Consider the following 24,210-nt stretch of genomic DNA (forward strand, 5'->3'; position numbering starts at 1 on the left):
TTAGTGTTCTGCCACCGTGACAAAATACTTCAGAAAAATCACTTTATCTAGAGGAAAGCTTGAATTTGGACCATAGTTTTAGAGCTTGCACTTGGTTGGTCCTGTTGTTTGGGGGCTTGGCAAGACAGTGCATCATGCTGGGCTATGTGGGAAAGGGCGAGGAAGAGATTGGGTCCCTCCATTCCCTTTCAGAGCATCTCTCTATAACTGGGGAGTCTTCTCACTAAGCCAAGACTCTTACAGAGCCCTCTGTCTCCCCATAGCACCACTGTGGGGAACAAACCTTTAACTCCTGGACCTTTGGGAGATTCTACAGATCTCACCCATAGCACCTTGTCTAAACTGAACTTCTAGTGTATCCAGAAAAACAACCATTAAGATATCGTATTATGCCGGGCGGTGGTGGCGCACGCCTTTAATCCCAGCACTCGGGAGGCAGAGCCAGGCGGATCTCTGTGAGTTCGAGGCCAGCCTGGACTACCAAGTGAGTTCCAGGAGAGGCGCAAAGCTACACAGAGAAACCCTGTCTCGAAAAACCAAAAAAAAAAAAAAAAGATATCGTATTATAAAAGCATAATCATTGGGGGGAATCTGGAATATACTTAGAATGATGCAAATTAGAATTTACCTTCTATCTTAGCTATTTTTCCTATTAGTGTTGTGAGAGCCAAAATTACATTTTAAGTTTTAATTCCTATGCCTGAGAGATCCATGAAACAAAAATGCCTCTGATCTGCAAGCCCCTTGCCAAGGACAGATAGTTCCTGGGATGCTGGAGGCTGTTGTGTATGGGAGATAACAAGCCACATGTTTTCACTCCCCTAAACAAGTTTGTTTGACCCATCTGCACCGCTGTGCTTGATCACATAAGGATGGGAGGCTCACAGAACAGAGGTGCATCAGAATATGTGCTTGCCCCTGATTGGACCTGATGGAAAGTGCAATGAATTATGGGTTTTCCTTCTTAAACCACTAGAAACTGTGATTCTGGGACATTTCCCAGGAACCTGGGTAAATACCTGGCCAGTGCCCATCTACCTGGCCAGTATTTAATTAAAGCTTGCTTCAAATTTGTCTTTAAACTGTGGTAGTGGTCTTATTCTCGATCGATGAGATTAATACTGTGAGAATATACCTTGACAAAAGCAACTTAAGAGAGAAAGCGTTTATCTTGGCATCCACGGTCAAGAAGCCGAGACCAGGCCAGGTGGTGGCACATGCCTTTAATCCCAGCACTTGGGAGGCAGAGGCAGGTGGATCTCTGAGTTCAAGGCCAGCCTGGTCTATAGTGTAGTTCCAGGACAGCCGGGGCTACACAGAGAGAGCCTGTCTTAAAAAAAAAATAAATAAAATAAAAATAAAAAAAAAAACCTAAACAAAACACACACAAAAAAAGAAAGAAAGAAAGAGAAACCGACCAATAAATGTTTGTGCTCAGCTCACTTTCTTCTTTTTATACTTGTCTTAGTCAGTGTTCTATTGCTGTGAAGAGACACCATGACCACAGCAACTCTTTTTAAAAAAAACATTTGATTGGAGCTTGCTTACAGTTTCAGAAGTTTAGTTTATTGTCTTCATTGCAGGAAGCATGGTGGCACACAGACAGACATGGAGCTGGAGAAGTAGCTGAGAGTTCTACATCCTGATCTGCAGGCAGCAGAGAGAGAGAGAGAGAGAGAAACTGGGTCTAGCAAGGGCTTATGAAGCCCCACCACTGGTGACACACAGTCCTCCAACAAGCCCACACCTCCCAATCCTACCAAGGAGCTCTTTTCACACCCTGGTGACTAAGCTTTCAACTATGTGAGCCTATGGGACCATTCTTCCTCAAACCACAGCAATACTGTTCGGATCCCAGCCTAGCAAATGGTGCCCCCCCCCCCCCACAGCAGTGGGCTAGTCTTCCCACCTCAGTGAATTTATTCAAGATAATCTCCTCAAGGCAGGTTGGAAAGCCAGTCTCCCGGGTGATTCCAGGCCTCATCAAGTTGACAGCTGGGTTTAATCCCCACTCCTTCTCTCCTGAGTTTGTCAGGCAGAGAGAATTACAGCAGAAACATCTATAGATGAAAGAAACTTAGTATTTTCTTAAGTTAGATGGAAATTCTAAAAGTGTACTTGACATAAACAATGACATGGGAAGTCAAAATAGCTTTTTCTGAAATGGTAAATCATAGAAACAGATCACTTATGCATGAACAACTAAATTACCTTTCCTCTCTACACAGAAAACATTGGAAGACTGTGTCACACGAGGAAACACAGATTAAAGAGATTGTCAGAGGGATAAGAATTTAAAATATGATGAAAATAATTTTTTTAAAAAAGATCTAAAATACAGCCACGTGCTGGGTGTGGTGGTGCATGTTTTTAGTCTCAGCACTCAGTAGGCAGAGGCAGGCAGATCTCTATGAATTTGAGGCCAGCCTGGTCTACATAGTGTGTTCCACAACAAAAGGAAGAGAGCTGGGACTTCTCTGAAATCTCTTTTATTAGAGCATCGATCCCGTCCGTGTGCCTGAATCACCTTTTAGTAAAACCCAACCTCTTAATGCTGTCACTGCAGGGGTTAAGCTCCAACATGGGAATTCTGGATGTTGTAGGTAGCTAGTCACGTAGGAGCAGGCTTGAAGGTCACTGTGATGGACCTCTCCTCCTTGTACTCAGTAACTTCTGAAACCAGAAGCTGAAACCTCAGGACCTCATTGAACGATCACAAGAATAGGCTCTGGGTGTCCCTCTGGCCCAGAAACACGAGATTCATGTCTCATGGCCCAGAAGTTCAGAAGACTTCTATCTAGCCAGAGGCATTCTGATAAAGAACGAAAATACCATTGCTCCCTTCCTCAATAGTTAGTCCAAATGGGCCTGTCAATCACCTGCTCAAGAGAACGCCTCTCAGGAAGGCCCTTTTTTCTAGGCCATCTTTACAAGACACACATCCAACTGAAAAACGTAGGCTAGGTCGGGAGTCTCTCTGTCCACTGCCCACTCTCAGCCTGTGACAGTGTTTTCCTCCACAGTGGTCCCTTTGACCATTGCCTCCTTTCACCCGTTGATGGTGTCTCTCTTCATCTTCAGCAAACTCCATTTTCTTATCACTAAGCATCTCATCTGAATTCTTTTAACAGATATCACAAAGGGAAAGAGCTGAGAGGAATCCAGAGTGAGATCCTGGTAACCGAGAGTCACATAACATATACCACATTGTTTATAATATACAGATGTACCTCAACCTGCAACAGAATTCTATCCCAATATCCCCGTCCTGGCTAGTTTTATGTCAGCTTGACACAAGCTAGAGTCATGTGAAAAGAAGGAGCCTCAGTTAAGAAACGACATCGATAAGATCCAGTTGTGAGGCATTTTCTTAATTAGTGATTGATGGAGGAGGGCCCAGCCCATGGGTAGTGCCATTCCTAGGCTGGTGGTCCTGGGTTCTATAAGAAAGCAGGTTGAGCAAACCATGACAAACAGGCCAGTAAACAGCACCCCTCCATGGCTTCTGCATCAGCTCCTGCTTCCAGGTTCCTGCCCTGCTTGAGTTCCTGTCCTGACTTCCTTCCATGAAGGACAGTGCTATGGAAGTGTAAATGGAATAGTCTTTCCTCCCCAAGTTGCTTTGGTCATGGTGTTTCATCACAGCAATAGTAACCCTAAGACAACACCCTTCACAAATTTAAAATATTTTAAGTAAAAATTATGCATTTAATAGACTTTGCCTCCCAGCACCATAGGTTAGTACCACAAGATGCTAGAGTCCTGGTTTGCCCTGAGATCCAGTCCTGATTGCCTACTTGCCTACAGGCTAATCTGATGGAGGCATTTTCTCAGCTGATGTTCTCCCTTCCCAGAGGACCTTGTCTTATGTCAGTTTGACAAACAAACAAACAAAACCACCAAATAAAACCTATACACTAACCAGGACAGTATGTCAATTCAGCGTGACATCAGCTTTCTCATATTCTTGAGGTCCAAATCTAGAATCAGAATCAGGTTGAGCTTGATGGCCCTTGCCTGTAATCCTAACACTTGGGAAATTGAGACAGGAGGATTACTGTGAGTTCCAAGCCAGTCCAGGCTTACATGATGACTGCTGGGCCAGTCAGTGCTACATAAAAAGATGCCTCAAACAAACAAACAAGTAACAAACATCCACAAAAACAAAACAAACCTCCTGAAAGCATTGGAAGACAAACAACCACAGATTCAAATTATTGGAAGACATCTTTCCTGTCATCCTTCCCTAGGCAATTGAGCACAACTGTTTTCATGGTATTTACAGTGTGTTATGTATCACAAGCAAACCAGAGATGATTTAAATAGTACTAGAGATTATTTAAATAGTTAGGAGGTGTGTATAGGCTACATGTAAGTAATTATACCTCAAGTCCCTACTCTATCTATCTATCTATCTATCTATCTATCTATCTATCTATCTATCATCCATCTATCCATCCATCCATCCATCCATCCATCCATCCATCCATCCATCCATCCATCTATCTATCTATCTATCTATCTATCTATCTATCTATCTATCTATCTATCTATCTATCTATCGACTCTGGCTGTCTTGGAACTTGCTTTGTAAACCAGGCTGGCCTTGAACTCACAGAGTTCACAGTCTCTCTTCTCAGAGGTTTCTTTCCATGCATAACTCTTTATCTGAGCTCTGCTTTCAGAGGGAGTGGAGTGCAGGACTAGACCATGAGGCTTTGCACATAAGCAAGCACCACATCACCAAGCTACATCATATCCCAAAGACCCCATTCTTTTGTTTGTTTGTGTTTTTTTATTTTTTATTTTTGTTTCTCCATGTAGCTCTGGCTGTCCTGGAACTTGCTCTGTTGACCAGGCTGGCCTTGAGTTCAGAGATCCACCTGCCTCTGCCTCCCAAGTGCTGGGATTAAAGCTGGCCATTTTATGTAGGGACTATTTCTTTCATATGTTTTAAAGCAAATGTTTCTCAGACTGTTCTCCATTAAAAACAAAACAAGGCCGGGCGGTGGTGGCGCACGCCTTTAATCCCAGCACTCGGGAGGCAGAGCCAGGCGGATCTCTGTGAGTTCGAGGCCAGCCTGGACTACCAAGTGAGTTCCAGGAAAGGCGCAAAGCTACACAGAGAAACCCTGTCTCGAAAAACCAAAAAAAAAAAAAAAAAAAAACAAAACAAAAAGAAACCAGATAATTGACTTAGACTTCCTCTGAGCTACCATAATAAAGCAGACTTAAGCAGCAGATTTTCTTCCATGGGGGGCGGGGGGGGGGGGGAGCAAGCGCATAAAATTGGGTGAGTAGGGAGTCGGGGATGATCTGATATAAACTGGGGAAGAGGAAAAACATGATCAAAGTATTTTGTATGAAAATTTTTTTTCAACAAAAAAAACCCTGCATGTCTAAACTGGTTTATTCTTCATCCTAATACAGGTCTTCTAATAGATAGATGTTGCGATCCACTTTCTTCTTCTTATGAAGTCTAGGCAAAGACAACTCCATCCTAGGTTGTCTCTTATTATCCTCAGCTTTATCATTCTGATTTTTAAAAATATTTATTTATGTGTGGGTGTATGAGTGTGTGTGTGTGTGTGTGTGTGTGTGTGTGTGTGTGTGTGTGTGTGTATGTACGGGATGTGTGTGTGTCTGCATGCCTGTGCAAACATAGGGAGGCGAGAAGAGAGCATGAGTTCCTTGGAGCTGGAGTTATAGGCATTTACAAGATGCCTGGCTTGTTTTGTTGGTAACGGGATCTGATTTCAAATCTTCATGATTGTGCAACAAATGCTCTTAGCTGCTGAGCCATCTCTCCAGCCCCTTATCACACTGCTTTATTTTCTCCAAGAGTTAAGAATCTTTTCAGCAGGGCATGGTGGTGCACGCCTTTAATCCCAGCACTCAGAGACAATCACATCTCTGTGAGTTCAAGGCCAGTCTGGTCTACAAAAGCAAGTTCCAGGACAGCCAGGGCTATTACACAGAGAAACACTGTCTTGAAAAAGAAAGAAAAGAAAAATCTTTTCAAGGTGGAGCAGATCCCCTTTGAGGCATGTGGTTGGAGGGTGCCGATGGGTTATAGCTTTTGATATTGAGTTAGAGCATAGAAAATACATGCCTTTTTGTTTGTTCTTAGTATTGTGAAGCTTTGCATTTTAAGGAATATTTAAAATTCTTATGTGGCGATATTTTAAAGCATTTGATATTTTAACATTTTATACACAATATAAAAGCAAAGCGTGGGTACATATGTATAACATCACAGAGACAGACAGGCATTTTTCTTTACATTTTTGAGGACGTCTTTCAGTGTTCCATCATCTCCCTTTCCATTATCTCGTCAAGGTACTTTAGATGTGATCCGTTTGCTGTCCAGCTAATCATTCATTTGAAAAACCACCATCAATGAAATCTGCAGGAACATAGAATGTTCATATGTAAGTGTGTGTAGAAGCTCTTTTCCATAGGGGAAAAAGAGAGTCTCCTGGGACTGGCAATAGTGACATGGATGGCTGGGGGTGGGGTGGGGCATGTGCCGTCACATGGTGAGGGGACCAGGGGTACCTGGAGAAGGCTTGAGGAGAATTAATCAAGACCAATATTATTTGGAAATTTCATAATGACACTTAACATTGTGTGTACACACACACACACACACACACACACACACCCCACACACATATATACACTGTTTTTGTTTTTCAAGACAGGGTTTCTCTGTGTAGGCTGTTCTGGAGCTCGCTCTGTAGACCAGGCTGGCCTCAACTCAAAGAGGTCTCCCTGTTCATGCCTGTGCTGGGATTAAAGGTGGAATATATATATTTGAAAAGCGTAATCACAAAGCAGTTTTAAATGTTGGCAGTAAAAGTAAGAGACTCTCTACATTATGGCAATATCACTTTTGTGGCTAGCTATTTCAATTTTTGAGACGTGTTACTACTCCTGGAGGGAAATTACAAAAGAGAGGAGAGAGAGAGAGAAAAAATTTAGATTGGATTGTCGAGAAACAGTAGGACGACCCTGGAGGGAAAGCCGAGCTCAGAGTCAGTTGGCGCCCGCCCTCCTGCTTTTCCTCCAGCCGCGGTTTCCGCTCCCTTTCGCGCTCTGGGCTCCCAGGCGGCCCCGCCCCATCGAAGCTCGGCTGTGATTGGCTCCTTTGAACGTCTACGGGGACCCTGATTGGTGGATCCCAGGCGCTTTATCGCGGTGAGTTTGAAACGGCTGGCACTCGGCCTCTGAGCTCCGGGAGCCGCTGCGTCCGCGCAGTCCGGAACTGCGGGGTGGCCGCCGCGGGAACAAGGGAGGTATGGCGTGAGGCGGGCCGGGTGCGGGCCGGGCCTGCGGGGCCTCCGCGTGAGCCCGGGGGGGACCCCCTGTGGACGGGTTACGGCATCCGTGTGAGCCCAGGGTCCCCTTGTGGACGGGTAGGGCCTCCACGTGAGGACGTGGTCTCCCGTGGACGGGTAGGGCCTCCGCTGAGCCCGGGGGTCCCCTGGGGACGTGTAGGGCCTCCCGTGAGCCCGGGGGTCCCCCTGTGGAGGGGCAGCGCCTCCCGTGAGCCCCGGGTCCCCTGTGGAAGGGCAGGGCTTCCCCTGAGCCCGGGGTCCCCGCGGACGTGCAGGGCCTCAGGCGAGCCCGGGGTCCCTGCAGAGCCGCAGGGCCTCGCTGGAGCCCCGGGGGTGGGCGGGGTGCCACGCCGTGTCCCAGGCCCTGTTGGCCGCCGGTGCAGAGCTAGGCTGCACCACGTCAGCGGCCCTCGGAGGCCCGCGGTGGGTCCTGCGGGAGAGATTGCTCCGTGGTCGTTTGAGAGCATGGCTATCAAGGTCCAGAGCCAAGGAAGAACCTAGGCTCGTGCTTTGTATTTTTAGTTGTCTCCGCTTGTAGACAGACAGGCACAGACGGCACCCAGGCTAAGACAGGCTGAGACGTAGAAACACTGATGCTTTAACATCCGTCGTCTTAAAAAAAAAAAAGTAGCGACTGCTGAAGGTTCTGGTGTGCACATCACCATCCCCCACAACTTGGAGGTCTGGTCTAGAGAGGTGCACTGGGCAGCTAATGGCACCAGCCCCAGGAGACTGGAAAATGTTGGAAGGAAATGAGCCAGCTTTGAAGACGCGTTAACTCTTAGCTGTATGTACAAAAGGGGCTGAGAAGTTTTCATGTGCTATAGTTATACGACGTAGGCATATTGAAGAAAAAGGATTTTTTTTTTAAAAATGTCCGTTGTAATTTCATAAAAATGCGCATCGCTGAGATTTTTTTTGAGCCCCTGACTGACTCCTTGTGTAGTCGTGAGAGCTGGGATTCCGGACTGTGCTGCCACACTCCACGGGGTTCATTTTACTTGGGAAAGGAATCCGTGAGGAACAGAACTCACAAAATGTCAGCTCTTCGGTGATCTTCGTAAAGATCTGATCTGTGGCAAAGGGCTTTCACGGCAAAGGTGCTTAGCTTTTTTCCACCATTCTTTGAGGCAAGGATTTTTTTTTTTTTCTCTTTTGTTGGTGACACTTTGCAAGTGTGATTAGAATTTTGTACAAATACACTGCCTTGGGATTATTGCTGTGATGAAACACTGGCCAAAGCATTTTGGGGAGGAAAAGGTTTATTTGACTTTTACCTTCCACATCACAGTTAGTTCATCAACACAAGAAGTCAGGAAAGGAATTCAAACAGGGCAGGAACCTAGAGGCAGGACCTGATGTATAGAGACCATGAAGGAATGCTGCCTACTAGCTTTTTTTTTTTTCTTTTCTTTTCTTACGGCTTGCTCAGCCTGCCTAGCCTGCCTTTTTATGGAACCCAGGACCATGGGATACCACCTACAGTGATCTGGGCCCTCCCGGTCAAGACTAAGAAAATGCTCCACAGGCTTGCCTGCAGCCCCCATCTTGGGGAAGCATTTTCTTATTTGAGGTCCCCTCCTCTCAGATTACTTTAGCTGGTGTCACATTGACATAAAATTAGCCAGCATGTTTCCCTTTGAGTGTCTTGAGTGGGATTGTCTGTGGCTGCTTTTTAAAAGGCATTCAATTCACTTGAGTGGCTAAAAACATTTCTGCTGCTCAAGTAAATTGGATGCTTGTAATATAAACAAATGCTATTTCTTTTTTTTTTTTTTTTTGGTTTTTCGAGACAGGGTTTCTCTGTGTAGCTTTGCGCCTTTCCTGGATCTTGTGCTGTAGACCAGGCTGGCCTTGAACTCACAGAGATCCGCCTGCCTCTGCCTCCCGAGTGCTGGGATAAATGCTATTTCTAGTGGTTGTACTTTAGGTGGTACATCCTTTCTTTTTGAGACAGTGTTGCAGTAAATTAGGCCAGAGGGTGGCCTTGAACCTGCTCTTCTGCTTCAGCTTTCCTTGTGCTAGGATCATGCATGACATCATGCATGACATCCTTCTCAGAGATTCTTAATGATTTTCAGAAAATTAAAACGGTACAAATTTAGTACAGTAGCAGTGTGTCTTGAAATAGTTGGGTAGAATTAGCATGTATTGGTGTTAAAATCACTCTTCTGGTTTTTTTTTTTTTAAACTTATAGTCCTAGAAATCAAACTTAAGGCCTTATGCGTTTCTTTTTTCTTTCTTTTTTTTTTTTTAATTTTAAATTTTGAGACATAGTGTCACTAAGTTGTTCTAGCTAGGCTTTAACTTTTAATCCTTCTGTATCAGCCGCCTCAGCAGCCGGGATGACAGGCCTTTCTCACCAGGCTGCTTGATTTGTGAAATGTGAAGAGGCCAAATACTATGCTGTATAGAATATGCAAATGCAATGTCTTGGGAGCCGAGAAGGCTCAGAGAGCTGCTGCAAGAGTAGCTAAACCCTGGTAATATGTTTGGATATAATAACATGTTTATGGGCTAGGCAGAAGGCACTGTGGAAGACAATTTGTATGTGATGTCTTAATGGTGAATTAGTAATATGTAATCAAACCAGTGTTTCCCCTTATTTTAGGGTCCATCATAACCTGTTGAGTAACTATGGAAGACTATATCAAAATAGAGAAAATTGGAGAAGGTGAGTGGTTTTCGTATAAAGTTTTTGAAAATAATTCGTCAGTGCTCCTGTGTAACACAAAAACATTAAGTGCAGTCTTTGATGTATTTGTAGTACGCTTTTACAGTTGGTGTTAGTGGTCACCTTAACAGAATCTGGAATCACTCTTGAGCACTCCTCTAGGGGATTATCTCAACTATATTGAAGTGGGCAGGGTCTTCCTCCCACTTGTGGGCCCCACGCCCCGGCTGAGATCCTGGACTGTAAATGGAGAGAGGGAGCCAAGCCGTAGTAAACCTCACTCTCAGCTGCCTTGTGTTCCTGCTGCTGCTGGACTGTGACCCAGACTCTGAGTCCAAACAAACCCTTCCTTAGGTTGTCTTTGTCTGGGTGTTTATCACAGCCACAACAAGACATAGTTTACTTATAACCTAAAACATTTTCGCTCAAGAGAATTTAAATTATTCCGAATCCTTGAGACCATAGGGCCTCACACACTAGACCACTGAGCTGGTCTCACTTCTGGTACTGAACACCTGGATGCCTGTGTTTCGGAAACACTACTGATAGCTTGTATGTGTGTTTCAGGAGTAGAATTATGCTAATTTCACAATACACTTTTAGTCTTAATTCTAGATATTAGACTAAGTTGTATGTAAACTAGGTGCAGTAATTGGCAAACTAAGCTGAATGATTTTCTGTGGTTACCATGGGCAAGAATGGCTTAGACTTTGTGACTTTCATGTGTTGTTCAGTTCCTTTCTGTAGTATTTTGAAAAATGCTTAGGCCCATGTGGCATAAATGAGGAATGAAAATAACCCTTTCCTATTTCTTTCTTTTTTTCTCTCCCTACAACAGAATTTCCATATTTCTACCTAGGAGTCGAGACGTCATTCTTAGCTCTCCAGGAGCAAATGATGGAACTTGTTTCTCTGTGGGTTCTGTTGAGGACCATTTTTATTTTCATCTCTGTTCAGAGACCCTACTTATACAGGGTATTAAAACCAAGGCAGGGAATTTAGTAGGCCAGGTAGTGTTCAGATGGGAGTCTGGAGTTTTCTGTCTTAATGTGACCATCGTCTCCACAATGGTCCCCTTACATGGTAACCAACCCCCTCAGCAGCCTCATCTGCTGCCACCTACCTCTCCCATTGGATTCTTTGACCCCCTCAGATAGGGCTATCTAAAGCCATCCCATGCTGGCTTCACTTTTCAACTCGTTCTAGTTCAGTGCTTCTCAACTCAACCTTCCTAATGCCTCCACCCTTCAATACAGTTCCTCATGTTGTGGTGATCCCACCACTCCCCACCATGTAAAGTTGTCTTCGTGCTACTTCATAACTGTAATTTTGCTACTGTTATGAATTGTGTGAATATCTGTTTTCCAATAGTCTTAGGTGACCCCTGTGAAAGGGCAGTTCAACCCCAAAGGGGTCGCCACCCACATGCTGAGAACCAAGGCTCTAGTCAAAGGAATGTGCTTGTTTCCTTTACATCCGCCTCAGTATTCCTTTTAGTTGCTCCAGGTTTAAGCTCCACAAAGGCTGAGGCCCCGACATCTCTCACTGCTCAGGTACTGGAGCACCTTCACCTGCTTTCCTGAACTCCTCTCCGACCTAGAGGCTTGTCTGCTCCGTTGTGTCTGGCTGTCTTGGGTTCTGTGTAGGCTGTGCTGAAAAACTGACCTGTTGAAATAATTTGAAAACTAGGTGATCTTGTCCACATAGAAGTTTCTTGTGCTAATACCAGCTACGTGGTCAAGACCTGTGGATAAGATAGAAGATAAGTCTTTACCACGTTAGTGTTTTCTTACTTAGTCACCTGCCTATTGTTGGCCACCATGCCCAGCAAGACAGTCTTCAACTCACATAGCTGTCTACACTGGTTGGTGGAGGCTTCCTTGGCATTTAGTAAGCACTCCAGAAACATTTGTGAGGATTTGTGGCTTTTACCACTCAGTGCTATTGGGCCTTTACCCCCAGGATAGCTGAGATCTTAGGCTTGCTTTTACTGTATGACCTTTTTAAAAATGAAGTGTATATAGTGTCTGAGTGTGGGTTTGTACAGGTATGCAGAGTCCACAGAGGCCAGGTGATGTCCACTGTGGAATTGGAGTTACAGGTGGTTGTGAATTGTCTCGTGTAGGTACTGGTCCTCTGCAAGGGCAGTGTGAATTCTCACCCTGAGACATCTCTCCAGCCTTGTTTGATACCTGCCCCCCACCCCCAATTATTAAATGGTTTAAAATACTTCTGAATTAAAAACATGTTTATTTCTTGACTAGTGTTCAGTGATTAACAAGTGAAGTGGTTATCCTATTGCAGACATTAATTGAGAAGAGCCATGTCAACACAATTCTGTGTTGTCTAAGAATCAATGTTTACTGAGTGTTGGCTCTAATCATGACTTAGTTCTGCACATGATTCAAGGATTGAAGTAGTACACTGGGAGGAAACAAAATGCTGTAGGAATTCAGAATTAATCATTTTTTTATTGGATTGTGATAAAACTTGCTAATTGAGACTGCCCAGACAATGTCATCTTGCTAATGGCTTAGCTGCTGTGTGCTTCATACAAGTCAGATTTCCACCCTTAAGGAACATGTGAGTGCATAGATTTCCTAGGGCTTTGTAGACAAAATGTAGTCAGTTCTTTTTATCTGGAATATTTTGGTTATTGAAAGTCACCTAGCATTTGGTCAAAATAGGATTTTATTTGAAATAATATCATTAAAATGACTGAATTGTTAGGAAAACATACTGTCCTGGAATTTTAAAAAAATGCTGGAACAGATATCACGTGGGTGTCCACTTGCTGCTGAGAAAACTACTTAGTACTCTAAGCAGTTGATCACTAGGGCAGATTCTTAGAACCAATGAAGGCTGTGGCTTAGACATTTGGAAGAAACTGCTCTAGTCCAGGTGATAGGCTTGCAGACATACACACCATGCTGGGATCTTCGTCTCTTGAGGCAGGTGGTCTCACTAAGTTGTCCAGGCCTTAGCCTTTCAAGTAGCTGTGATTACAGCTGTGTGTCACCAGGCCTGGTGTTCTAGCTATTTTTGAAGTCATATTGATGCCATGAAAAACTTTCCAACAAGGTTGTATATATATACCCAGGGAGTTTAGTACCTCTTCAAACTGGACCCTGAGTTTAGAAGGCGCCTGTAATATCTGGAGAAGTGCATGCAGCACAGGTGTGAGCTGGGTCATTAGTCTGGCTTGCTGTGCCCGCCACACCCCACTGTCTCTTCTTACTGTCATTGCTGTTCATGTGACACTCAGGTTATAGTGTTTTCAACATTCCCAACTGGAGGGAGGCTTGCTACTGTAGCAGTAGCAGTTTTATTGGTCTTAATAAAATGTGTGGTATTTGTCCCTGTTTCTCTGTGCTGGGTGAGGAGTGTTGACTACATTTTGAGATGTGTTAAAGTATCATGGAAAGCATAAATCATTACAGTTTTCTGAAAGTGTCGCAGTGCCTTCTCTGGGGGACTGCTTTCTGAGCTTCAGTTTACGAAGTGTTTTAATTGCATGCAGGATATTTGACAGGTGAATTTCAACTTGTAGGAGATCCATTTCCTAATGTTCATGTGCTGACTCATGAAGGAAACTTAACTGGGGAGACTTGGGTGACCCCAGAATTTTATTCTTAAGCTATGTGTATGGTAGGTTTCTTTTTGGAAGTAGTGAAAGTTTTAAGTTGGTGTGAGGTGACCTCCTGTCTGGTCACACAGCAGGCATGTCTATCATGTGACACCTTAAGGGTTCACTTTAAAAAATCTCTTTGCTTCATTTCAGGTACTTATGGTGTGGTGTATAAGGGTAGACACAGGACTACTGGCCAGATAGTGGCCATGAAGAAAATCAGACTTGAAAGTGAGGAAGAAGGAGTGCCTAGTACTGCGATTCGGGAAATTTCTCTGTTAAAAGAACTTCGCCATCCAAATATAGTCAGGTGTGCTATGTCTGAATTGAAAATTCTCCCCATGCTACTTCAGATGAACCTTAATGTGGGAATTTTTGTATCTGCTTAGTTTTTGGGTGGAGTGGGATAGAGTCCTGTTTATTTGTTGTTTATGATACTAGGAGGAGATAGAGAACAGCCTGTTCAAAGAATTCCAGACATGGTGCTGAGAATTAGTGTTGGCTGGAGGAGCAGGCATGGTAGCGGCTCCGTGAGGAGCTTTGTCAGCTCCTATTCAGAGCCCAGCTCTCCACAGGCCCTTTAGTAGCTAGGTCCGAGCGGGGAAAATGTTTTATTTTTTTATTGACTCATTTGGGCTGGGTCTTTGAGGAAGTGGTCTAGTGGTTCATTAGAATTTCTAGTGGTACTAGGTACTGAACCCAGGGCTTTGGGCATGCTAAGAAAGTGCTCTGCCACTGAGCTGTATCCAGGCTGTCTTAGTTTTGGGGTTTTGAATTTTTGAGACAAGATTTTACTCAGGCTCACTCAGCCTGTCCTCTAGCAGCCTCAAGTGTTGGGACTGTGGGCTTTTAAACCTCCACACCCAGCCTCCAGCCCTCTTTAAATTTATTTTGAGACAGGATCTCACAAAACTACCCAGGTTGGCCTTGTACTCACTCTGTAGCCTGGGCAGTCTTTGGATTTAGAGATCCTCTGCCTTAACATCCTAGCTTCTGCCTCTGTTAGTTGGGGTGACAGGCCTCTACTCTAGGCTTGGGTCTAACTATTGTGCTGGGGCTGGGAATAGGGAACAGCTGTTAAAGTTAGGTTCAACTTTAATGTTGATAGTTCATTTATCTCAATGAAAGACGAGCTGAGGGACAAAGACAGGCTATACAGGAAGACATAAATTACTGTCCTGAAATGCCTTCCTCAAGTCTTCAATGTGAAGGTAGTTATGAGAAGCTCCTGATAATTGTGAAGCTCTCAGAAGCGGTTGTACTTGGCGAAAGCACAAGGGCAGAGGGAGGTATTTGCTGAACTCTCATGCACGGCTTTTCTGCTCAGTCTTCAGGATGTGCTCATGCAGGACTCCAGGTTGTATCTCATTTTTGAATTCCTGTCCATGGATCTCAAGAAGTACTTGGATTCTATCCCTCCTGGTCAGTTCATGGATTCTTCACTCGTTAAGGTAAGGCTTTGCATACTTTTATAAATGCTTATGCACTCTGAGTGTGGGGCTTATCCTTGTGTTTTGTGGGTGAATGTTGGAAACCCTGTAAGAGAATAGAAGTAGAGAGGGTTTTATTTTCTTCCCACACAGATCATCATTTGCTCATCTTATTACCAGACAGTTCTAGAGTGAAAAGTGGTGCTGGAGGATATAATCGCCACACTGTATTACATTATATTACATTGTATTACATTGCTGGAGACAGAGTATGCTATTGCTGATGCTCAGTGGTCTTATTCTGTGAAGAATACGTCTTGGTTAATGTAAACATTGTATTTCAGTTAAATTATAAATGTATATGTCATTCTTTGTGGTGCTGGGTATTGAACCCAGGGCATTGTGCATAACTAGGCAAGCATTTTTCTCAGCAAATGTATGTAGATAGATATTAAATGTCTAAGGTAAAGGTGTGTTAACCTTAAACCAGCTTTATTTTTATACTGAGGTACCATCTATGCCTTCTTGGAGACACTGTCATGTTGACTTTGTATGTATATAAAGAATGGGATCATTTTTGTATATGTATTGCACACACATTAGTTGGCCTTTTTATCTCTGTTTCATGAATGGTTTAATAACCATTATTAAACCATTTCCATTTTTTTTACATTTCTGTGACTTCCTAATTTAGTGATTGCTATGCTGCAGTGATTGTCTTTATGTGCGATAAAGGTTGCCCTGGAATTTCTATCCTCCAGCCTCTGTCTCTCAAGTGTGGGGATTATAGGCTTGTGCCACTGAGTCCACCTCTTTATGTCACTGTTGAGATGAATTCTTGGACTGGGATAAAATATGTGTTTATATTTAAGATCTTGGCAGATAGGACCATATGACCTCTAAAAATCGGTTGTTATTTTATTATATCATTACCCAAATTTGATTGTATGTATCTTTTAAATAGTCTCAGTAGTTTATGTAAAGGGCTTATTATAGTTATTTTATTTGATATTTAACATGATTTATGCATAGCCTATTCATATTCACTGATCTTTCTATATTACAATATTGTTCAATGATTTCAAAGGTCTTTTTAGTAACACAAAGATAATTCCTTCCCTTGCCTTTTTTCCCACTTTGTTAGTGGTGCCCACCATTGCCAATGTTTTATATTATGTATGTCTTAGGGTTACTATTGCTGTGATGAAACACCATGACCAAAGCAACTTGGGGAGGAAAGGGTTTATTTTGCTGACAGTTCCATGTAATAGTTCATCACTGAAGGAAGACAGAGCAGGAACCTGGAGGCAGGAGCTGATGCAGAGGTTGTAGAGGAGTGCTGCTTACTGGCTTATTCCTCATGGCCTGCTCAGCCTGCTTTCTTATAGAACCAAGGACCATATATGTTAGCTCAGGGATGGCACCACCCACATCAGTCACTAATCAGGAAAATGCCCTACAGGCTTGCCTACAGCCTGATCTTATGGAGGTGTTTTCTCAATTGAAGCTCCCTCTTCTCCAGTGACTAGCTTGTGTTAAGTTGACATAAAATTACCCAGCACAATAATCTTAATGGCTTTTGTACTTTGTTTTATTTTTATGTCTTGTTGAAGATAATATATTAATCAGATGTATTGAAATAATGTCAATTTTTCTGCCCCCCTTCCCCCCTTTTCGTTTTGTTTTGTAGCACAATGACTCATTTTGTTTTCAGAACTAGATTGTAAGGCTTTGGGGACATCTCAGTGAGGAAAATGCTTATGTTGTAAGCATGAGGACTTGGGTTCTTGTTCCCAGCATCCAGATGAGTCAGTTGTGGCAGTGGGTACATCTATAAAGGGCAGAGGAGAAGGGGGTGTGTCCCAGGGATGTACTGACCAGCCAGTTTGGCCAGAATGGTGAACTTCAGGTTTAGTGAGAGATGCTACCTCAAAAACTAAGGTGGAAGTAATAGCAGAAGACAGACTTCCACCTCTGCCCTGGTACCTACATGGATGTATGCACAGGCAAACATAGTCAGTGTTCACACACACACAAACACACACACACACACACACACACACACACACACACACACACACACACACACACACGAGTTTTATCTGTTTTACATATTTTCCCATTTCAAACTTTTAAGTCAGTCAAATGTCTCCAAAGAGGAAGTGCATGTGTAAAGTGAGAGAAATGAGAAAGAGCAACTGCATTCCAGAAAGAAGCACTTGATGTGTGTGTGTGGAAACTTCTTTGTAGGGGGCTAACTTGTGACTGGAAGATTGGGGACAAAAGCTTAAATGCTCACGTGGGTCTAGGTACATCCTTCCATACACATACACTGCATGTACAGGGTTCCTGCCCACGAGTTTATGGTAGTGTAAAGGTGCCTGAAAGGTCTTAAATTATTTCTCTGCGTCATAATTTCTTCAGAAACAGCGATCATTTTGGAGTCCTGTGGCGTGATTAAATATCTGACTTTTCTTTTCTAGAGTTACCTGTACCAAATCCTCCAGGGTATTGTGTTTTGTCACTCCCGAAGAGTTCTTCACAGAGACTTGAAACCTCAGAATCTATTGATCGATGACAAAGGAACAATCAAACTGGCTGATTTTGGCCTTGCCAGAGCTTTTGGGATACCGATTAGAGTATACACACACGAGGTAAGCTGTGTTGCTGCCAGGAAAGAACTGCTTGGGTGAAAAAAGTTTCTGCTCTGGTAGCATCATTTTATTCTTCTTGCCTCTGAAGTCACTCGAGTATATGTGAAATATATATATTTTCACACTGCAACTTTAGGCATGTTTTGTCCGGGGAGATTCCTGAAGAGGCCCGCAGAAGTAAGCGGTTTACTGTATGTAGCTTTTGAAGTTTTTACTTGTTTATATTGGTCTTTCCCAGAGCTGTGGTTCCTCCTGATTGGACCCTGCTATAGGGTCATTCAGATCAATTAAAGGTCAGGTTTTACTGTGTGAGGTATCTATTCTGATACATTTAGGAGCCAGTAACTATATAATTGAGGGAGGGAGGTTTTTTTTTTTGGTTGTTGTTTTGTTAAGATTTATTTATTTACTATGTATACAGTGTTGTGTCTGCATGGCCAGAAGAGGGCATCAGATCTCATTACAGATGGTTGTGAGCCACCATGTGGTTGCTGGGAATTGAACTCAGAACCTCTGGAAGAACAGCCAGTGCTCTTAACCTCTGAGCCATCTCTTCAGCCCCGAGGGAGGGAGTTTTGAGCCTTAGTCCTGCACATGTTAGTCAAGTGCTTCGTCACTGAGCCCCTGTCATCAAGCTTTGTCAGTGTTCTCTTGATGGTTGGCATTTCATTTGGTTGGTTGGTTGATTTTCCTCCACAGTGGGGCTTGAACCTAGGGCCTCTCACATGCCAGGCAAGTGTTCTACCCCTGAACTGTGTGTTCTTACCTCTTACTTTGAGGAAGAGTCTTGCTAAGTTTCCCTGGCTGGCCTTCAAGTCACTGGACCAGATAGGCTTTGGACTTGTGAATCCTCCCCTCCTGGGAACTGAGATTGTAGTCTGCATCACTAGACTGGGTTCCTTGGGTGTTTCTGAAAGGGCAGTGACTTGTATAGTGCAAGAACATTGACGCCTGGGGAGTTGTGAACTTGGAGTCCGTAGTGTCAGGTGACCAGACCCTTGCCCCTTTCCCACCTTGTTTCTTTTTTTTTTTAGTTTTTGAGGCAGGGTCTCCTGGAGCCCTGGCTGACCTCAAATTCTTTGGGTGATGATGATGACTACCTCTGCCTCTTGGGTGCTGAGATCATGAGTGGGCACGCCTGTGCCTGGTGAATTCCGTGCCGGGGCTCAGATCCTTACATGCTCCTTGATAGGCAAGCTCCACTGAGCTGCCTGCTCTCTCAGCCTGTCTTGTTTCTTCCTTTCCGTTTTTCACACTTAGATGAATTTTCTTTGGCTGTAGCTGCTGTTGACCTCATTAGCGTTGTTCTTCCAGGTCACAGAGTCACTATATTGATGAATATACTACAATGGTTAGTTAGTTCTGAATCACTAATCAATTTTTTTTTAAACATTTAAACCCATTTGCTTTATTTATGTGTAAATAAGTACATATATGCATAGTCTGTGTCAGAATTTTTTTTTTTTTAAATGCCGAATGCTGTTTATTGAAGGAGGGAAGAGGTCTTAAATACAGGCTTACAGTAAGCACAATGGGAGAACCCCGGAGGAGGGCAGAAGTTCGCTACGATGTTTTACAATCTTGCATCTAAGCTGTTAACGCCCATTATGCAGGATACACAGTCAAGGAACTTCCCTTAAGCATTCAGGAGGGTGGAACCCGGCAGGGAATTAGCATAGGGAGGATATCAAGGTCAGGGTCAGCAAGTAAGGCAACAGTTACCCAAAACAGGGGCCAGGGTCCTACAGGTCCCCCTTTTACTAAAAAATGAGCTTCTGACTTAGGTTGCTTGGGACGTCAGCAGGTCACCTTACCCGTCATGGAGACGCCTGCCCAGGCCACACAGGCGCTCTGTCTTAGGTTGGTGAGCGCCCCCCCCAGGCATTACCCGTCTCTGAATACTCATCATACAGGCCCAATCTTGTGTGAGTTGCAGAGTTAACTGCTGCCAAAGATCTCAAAGTGGCACTGGGCTTGCAATCTGTGTGTTCGACACAGAACAGACCAACAGAAGTCCTAACCCACCCATAGTCAGTAGGCCAAAGGCAACTGAGCCATTCCCTTCCTTAATAAGCCTTACTGCAAATTGGAGTCCTTTTAAGATGGTATCCCAAAAGTGAATGGAACTTGAGTTTATAAATTTATAATTTTCAAAGCCAATCGAAATGTATATAACTATTGAATTAAATTTATCATGCCCAATAGAATGAAAGATTAACTAACTGTCATAGCTACTTTTGCTGCCAGGGTCTCCACTGTGTTAGCTGTAGTAACCAATTATGATATGGTAATCCCAGAAACAGTAGCAGCGGTGGCCGCCACTGCTATAACAGCAACAATGGGAGCAGTAATGTCAAATTCTCTTCTGGAGCGTGTGGATATCCACTGGCATGGATATACAACTCCAGGAACACGAACCGCTGAGGCCCATTTTTCTTGATCCCAGCATGACTTAGGCTGGCAGCTCTTCTGGAGAATCCAAAAGCATGGCTACAGTTCCTAGGCTTATGTTAATGCTTGCCAAAGCTGGCCATATTGGGCTCTCAATCCCCATTGGCATCAGAAGTGGAGAGTTTTTCATTAAGGGCCAATAGGTCTCTGTCATGTTGGGTTTCAGCAGCAGTCACTATATTGATGAATATACTACTATGGTTAGTTAGTTCTGAATCACTAATCAATTTTTTTTTTTTTGCTCATGTTTGTAACACATGTTAATTTTAGCTGCTATGTTAACATGTAAACAAAACCTGAATTTTGTACAGTATCATTCCTAAACCATCTATTATTTAGTGTTTTTTCTGCTTTAAGTTTTTTTGGAACATATCAAGCTGTAACTATTTTTTGCTGTTGTTTGTTTTCGAGACTATAAGGTCTCACCATGTAGCTCTGGCTAGCCTAAAACTCACTTTGTAGACCAGGCTGGCCTGGAACTCACAGATCTGCCTGCCTCTGCCTCCTGAGTGCTGAAGTGCTGGGATTACAGGTAGATGCCACTAAGCCCAGCCAGGCTGTAGCTACTTTGATCTTTCTACTTTAATGATTTGAAAAGCAAGAAGTTTATGGTTTTTACCCACTAATGAGCAGAACTCAGAAATAAACTAATTAGCTTCAGCTAAGTGTATGTAGTTAACTGACTTACATTCCTGATGAGGCCTGCACAGCTTTCTAAAAGACAATCCAATGAAGCAGCTGTAGAAGGACCGTTGACTATGTGTGCTCCATCTTGTACCAGGTAGTGACGCTCTGGTACCGATCTCCAGAAGTGTTGCTGGGATCAGCCCGTTACTCCACCCCTGTTGATATCTGGAGTATAGGCACCATATTTGCAGAACTGGCCACTAAGAAGCCACTTTTCCATGGTGATTCGGAGATTGACCAGCTCTTCAGGATTTTCAGGTAATTGTGTTTTATGCCTGAGCTGTAAAAAGCTTGTAAAGTTAAATCATAAAGGCACCAAGTATGTGATAGCATTTTGTTTTTCTTTCAGAGCTCTGGGCACTCCTAACAACGAAGTGTGGCCAGAAGTAGAGTCTCTGCAGGACTACAAGAACACGTTTCCCAAGTGGAAGCCAGGGAGCCTTGCCTCCCACGTCAAGAACCTGGATGAAAACGGCTTGGATTTGCTCTCAGTAAGCCGGCTGTGCTTTATGGGTTGAGCAGAGTGCTCTTGGGTGTTCATAGCGACATGTGGGGTGACTGAACATACTCAGTCCTGGACTCGGGCAGGAAGAGAGTCCTGGAGTTAGATGCCTGTGGGGACAGCTGCATTTGAGATGTGCAGTGCTAGTGGTCTGAGTAACCTTCAGGGTTAGACTGTCTCCTTTGCTTCTCACTGGTAGATGCAGTGGGTACGCGGTAGCAGAGGCCAGGGCTCCCGCACTTTCCACCGTTGAGGGTACGGTGCTGAATTGTAATGACTCCTTCCTGGCTGTTTTGTGTGTTTCTCATACTGCACTTCGTTCACAACTGCTTGATACTTTGAGATAGATATTCAGGCTTTTTACAATGTAAACTCCGGTTCTTGGGTCTGGCCTAGTTTTCTCTTAGAAAGGCTCAGAATTTTGATTTTTCTTCAGTTACATTACTGCACCCAGTTAGCAGTTATTTTCTTTACAAAAATGTTGCACAGAACAAACTTGCTGTTAAAGGCCTGCTCTAGGGAATTTGTTGTAGGTAGAGCGGTGTTAAATTCTAATTTCCAGAAGGACTCAAATACGTGTTCCAGTTGGTCTTTCAGCTCCGTCACAATCTATAGATTGTGCCACCAGATGGAGCTCAGATTGTCCAGACTCCACAGCCTTCACACTCTTTGCTGTTGGTGGTGTTGGTTAACTTAGAACCATTGCCGTGTTCTGGGCCCAGCCTGCTGGTCATGTCTAAAGGTACCAGCTCTCCTTTGTTGTTTTCTGCTGCTGGTGGGTCATGGATGGAGGTAGGTTTCCATGGCGGTTAGCCATGGACTCTGGGCTCTACACTTAGCTCTCCAGTCTTTGAACATAAAGAATTCCCCCACTTCACTTAACAAAAGTCAATTCTGTACAATTTCCTCAGTTGAGTAGCACTCTGGACTAGCTGATTCTTGCTGTGGCCCTGTCTCCCACTGAACATTGTGACAGTGTCATTGTCCTCTGCACTCAGAAGACTGCCGTGCTACACTCAGCAATGTCTGTATCCTTAGCAGACCCCGGAGAAACAAAATTTTCCACAGTTGGAAACCACTGTGGATTATTGATTAGACTTGGCTTCAGATTTCAGTTTATTTTTCCACATTTACGGATTTGGACAAGTTTCTTAATGTCCTTGAGAGACTTGGTGTCTTAATCTGGAGAGCACAGCGTATCTCCCTTTTGCTGTGAGGATTAACTGACATGTCCTCAAAGCCTTCATACAATCCTGAATGAATGCATGAGTTTCTAACTAGTAACTAGTTAGCCGAAGTATCTGTAGGGCCTGAGGGTGGAGCCCTGATAGTATTATGCCCAGCATGTACGAAGCCTTGGGTTTACAGTCTCTAGCACCATACAAACCTGGTGTGGTGGCTCCTGCCTATAATCCCAGCCTTTGGGAGGTAGAGGCAGGGGGATCAGGAGTTTCAAGGTCATCCTCCACTACATCGTAGTTCAAAGCCCCATTGGTCGTGATGGAGTGCGCTTTTAGTCTGTTACTGATTTCGTTTTCTCTGAAGATAATATGTATGAACAAATTTAAGACCAAATAATTTCTCTGGAGTATATAAATTAGTTTACTGTAAATAATTCATCTATTATAGCTGTGTTTATAGAAACATATTGTGGATTTTTTCCTTTGTTGGCCTGGGCAAGTGTTATTTGGACACTACATCATGAAACACAATAGTTGATCACCACCTTTTCAGGAATGTTGTGAATAACAGATGGACGTGTAATTCTCAAGGGAGATATAATTAACTAGATAATCTGTAAATTTATGTTTCGATTTTAAAGCTGTCTGAGTGCTTATCTTGTAATTTATAACAGAGGTTATAATTACCTTATAATTCCTAACAAAGGTCTGTGAGTTGACCATCTTGGAGGGGTAAATAGAGGGCAGGCTTGGTAGTGAGTTGCTGAAGCTAAGTTCCCCCAAGCAGGCACTCACTGAAATTACGAATGTGGCTCGCTCTTGGAAGAAGTGTGGGGTTTTTAAAGGGCTATTTTCTAAGTTTGTTTCTTCTTTTTCTCTCCAGAAAATGCTAGTCTATGATCCTGCCAAACGAATCTCTGGCAAAATGGCCCTGAAGCACCCATACTTTGATGACTTGGACAATCAGATTAAGAAGATGTAGCTTTCTGTGGCAGTCCTGCCTGCTGTGGCAGGGCCAGATAGTGGCATTTACTGTTGGCTCTTCTTCCTTCCTGTCTTGTATATTTTCATTCTGTTTGTCTATAAACCGTCACCTGGACTTTCCTCATTTCATACATATAACTTAATTAACATGTAAATATTATTCCATATGAATTTAAATATAATAATTCTGTACATGTGTAGATCTCACTGGTGGCTGTTTGTTACTGTAACAAAGTAGAAGTGTTGCTGCAGGAACTGAGAGACCTGAATCATTCCGGACTCAGCTGTTCCTGCTGCTGGGACCGTGTGGTCTGAAGGAGCTGAGTTCAGGTTTCATGGTGCTTTGAAACGCCTTCATCCTCGGGGTATTTAAGTTTTCCTGTCAGTGTCTTGCCACGAGGAAACTCTATAGTCTGCCTTTGCAGAGACTTTCTCTACTTGTGTTTAAGTGTGGATGAGAAGGCCCAAGATCTGAGATCTATAGGGCTTTCAGGAACATAAAACCAACAGGTAAGTGCACCAGAGTGGGCCGAGTTTTACAGCTAGAGACCAAGGGCTGTCCAGAGCAGAAGGGCAGTGTTGGGAAATTGTTGTGAAAGCCGTTTGTCCAGTTGGGCTCCTGTGCCGCAGTCAGAGGTAGGTTAGAGTGGCTGCCTTGGCTTCCAAGCCTAACTTGAA

The 24,210-nt window shown here is 43.7% G+C and overlaps 1 protein-coding gene across 1 annotated transcript; it reads left to right on the plus strand.

The window, feature by feature from the left end:
• The first annotated feature begins 7,205 nt into the window (after positions 1–7,205).
• On the plus strand, positions 7,206–23,732 carry Cdk1 (cyclin dependent kinase 1). The gene is made up of 8 exons (XM_052744780.1): positions 7,206–7,298; positions 9,953–10,015; positions 13,797–13,953; positions 14,971–15,094; positions 17,557–17,727; positions 20,960–21,123; positions 21,215–21,356; positions 23,432–23,732. The coding sequence occupies exons 2-8, from the start codon at positions 9,979–9,981 to the stop codon at positions 23,528–23,530; spliced, it is 894 nt and encodes a 297-aa protein (XP_052600740.1). The 5' UTR covers positions 7,206–7,298; positions 9,953–9,978; the 3' UTR covers positions 23,531–23,732.
• Positions 23,733–24,210: the final 478 nt, after the last annotated feature.

Source organism: Peromyscus californicus, unplaced genomic scaffold (genome assembly GCF_007827085.1).
Source record: "Peromyscus californicus insignis strain IS unplaced genomic scaffold, ASM782708v3 Scaffold_19__1_contigs__length_69161282, whole genome shotgun sequence".
In the NCBI taxonomy this organism is placed as follows: domain Eukaryota; kingdom Metazoa; phylum Chordata; class Mammalia; order Rodentia; family Cricetidae; genus Peromyscus; species Peromyscus californicus.

Bases quoted from the DNA above. Each gene is read 5' to 3' on its own strand.
- Cdk1 (XM_052744780.1), top strand. From the start codon at position 9,979: ATGGAAGACTATATCAAAATAGAGAAAATTGGAGAAG. The intron at 15,095-17,556 runs GTAAGGCTTTGC...TTTCTTTTCTAG, and splicing joins TGGATTCTTCACTCGTTAAG to AGTTACCTGTACCAAATCCT. The intron at 21,124-21,214 runs GTAATTGTGTTT...TTTTTCTTTCAG, and splicing joins CAGCTCTTCAGGATTTTCAG to AGCTCTGGGCACTCCTAACA.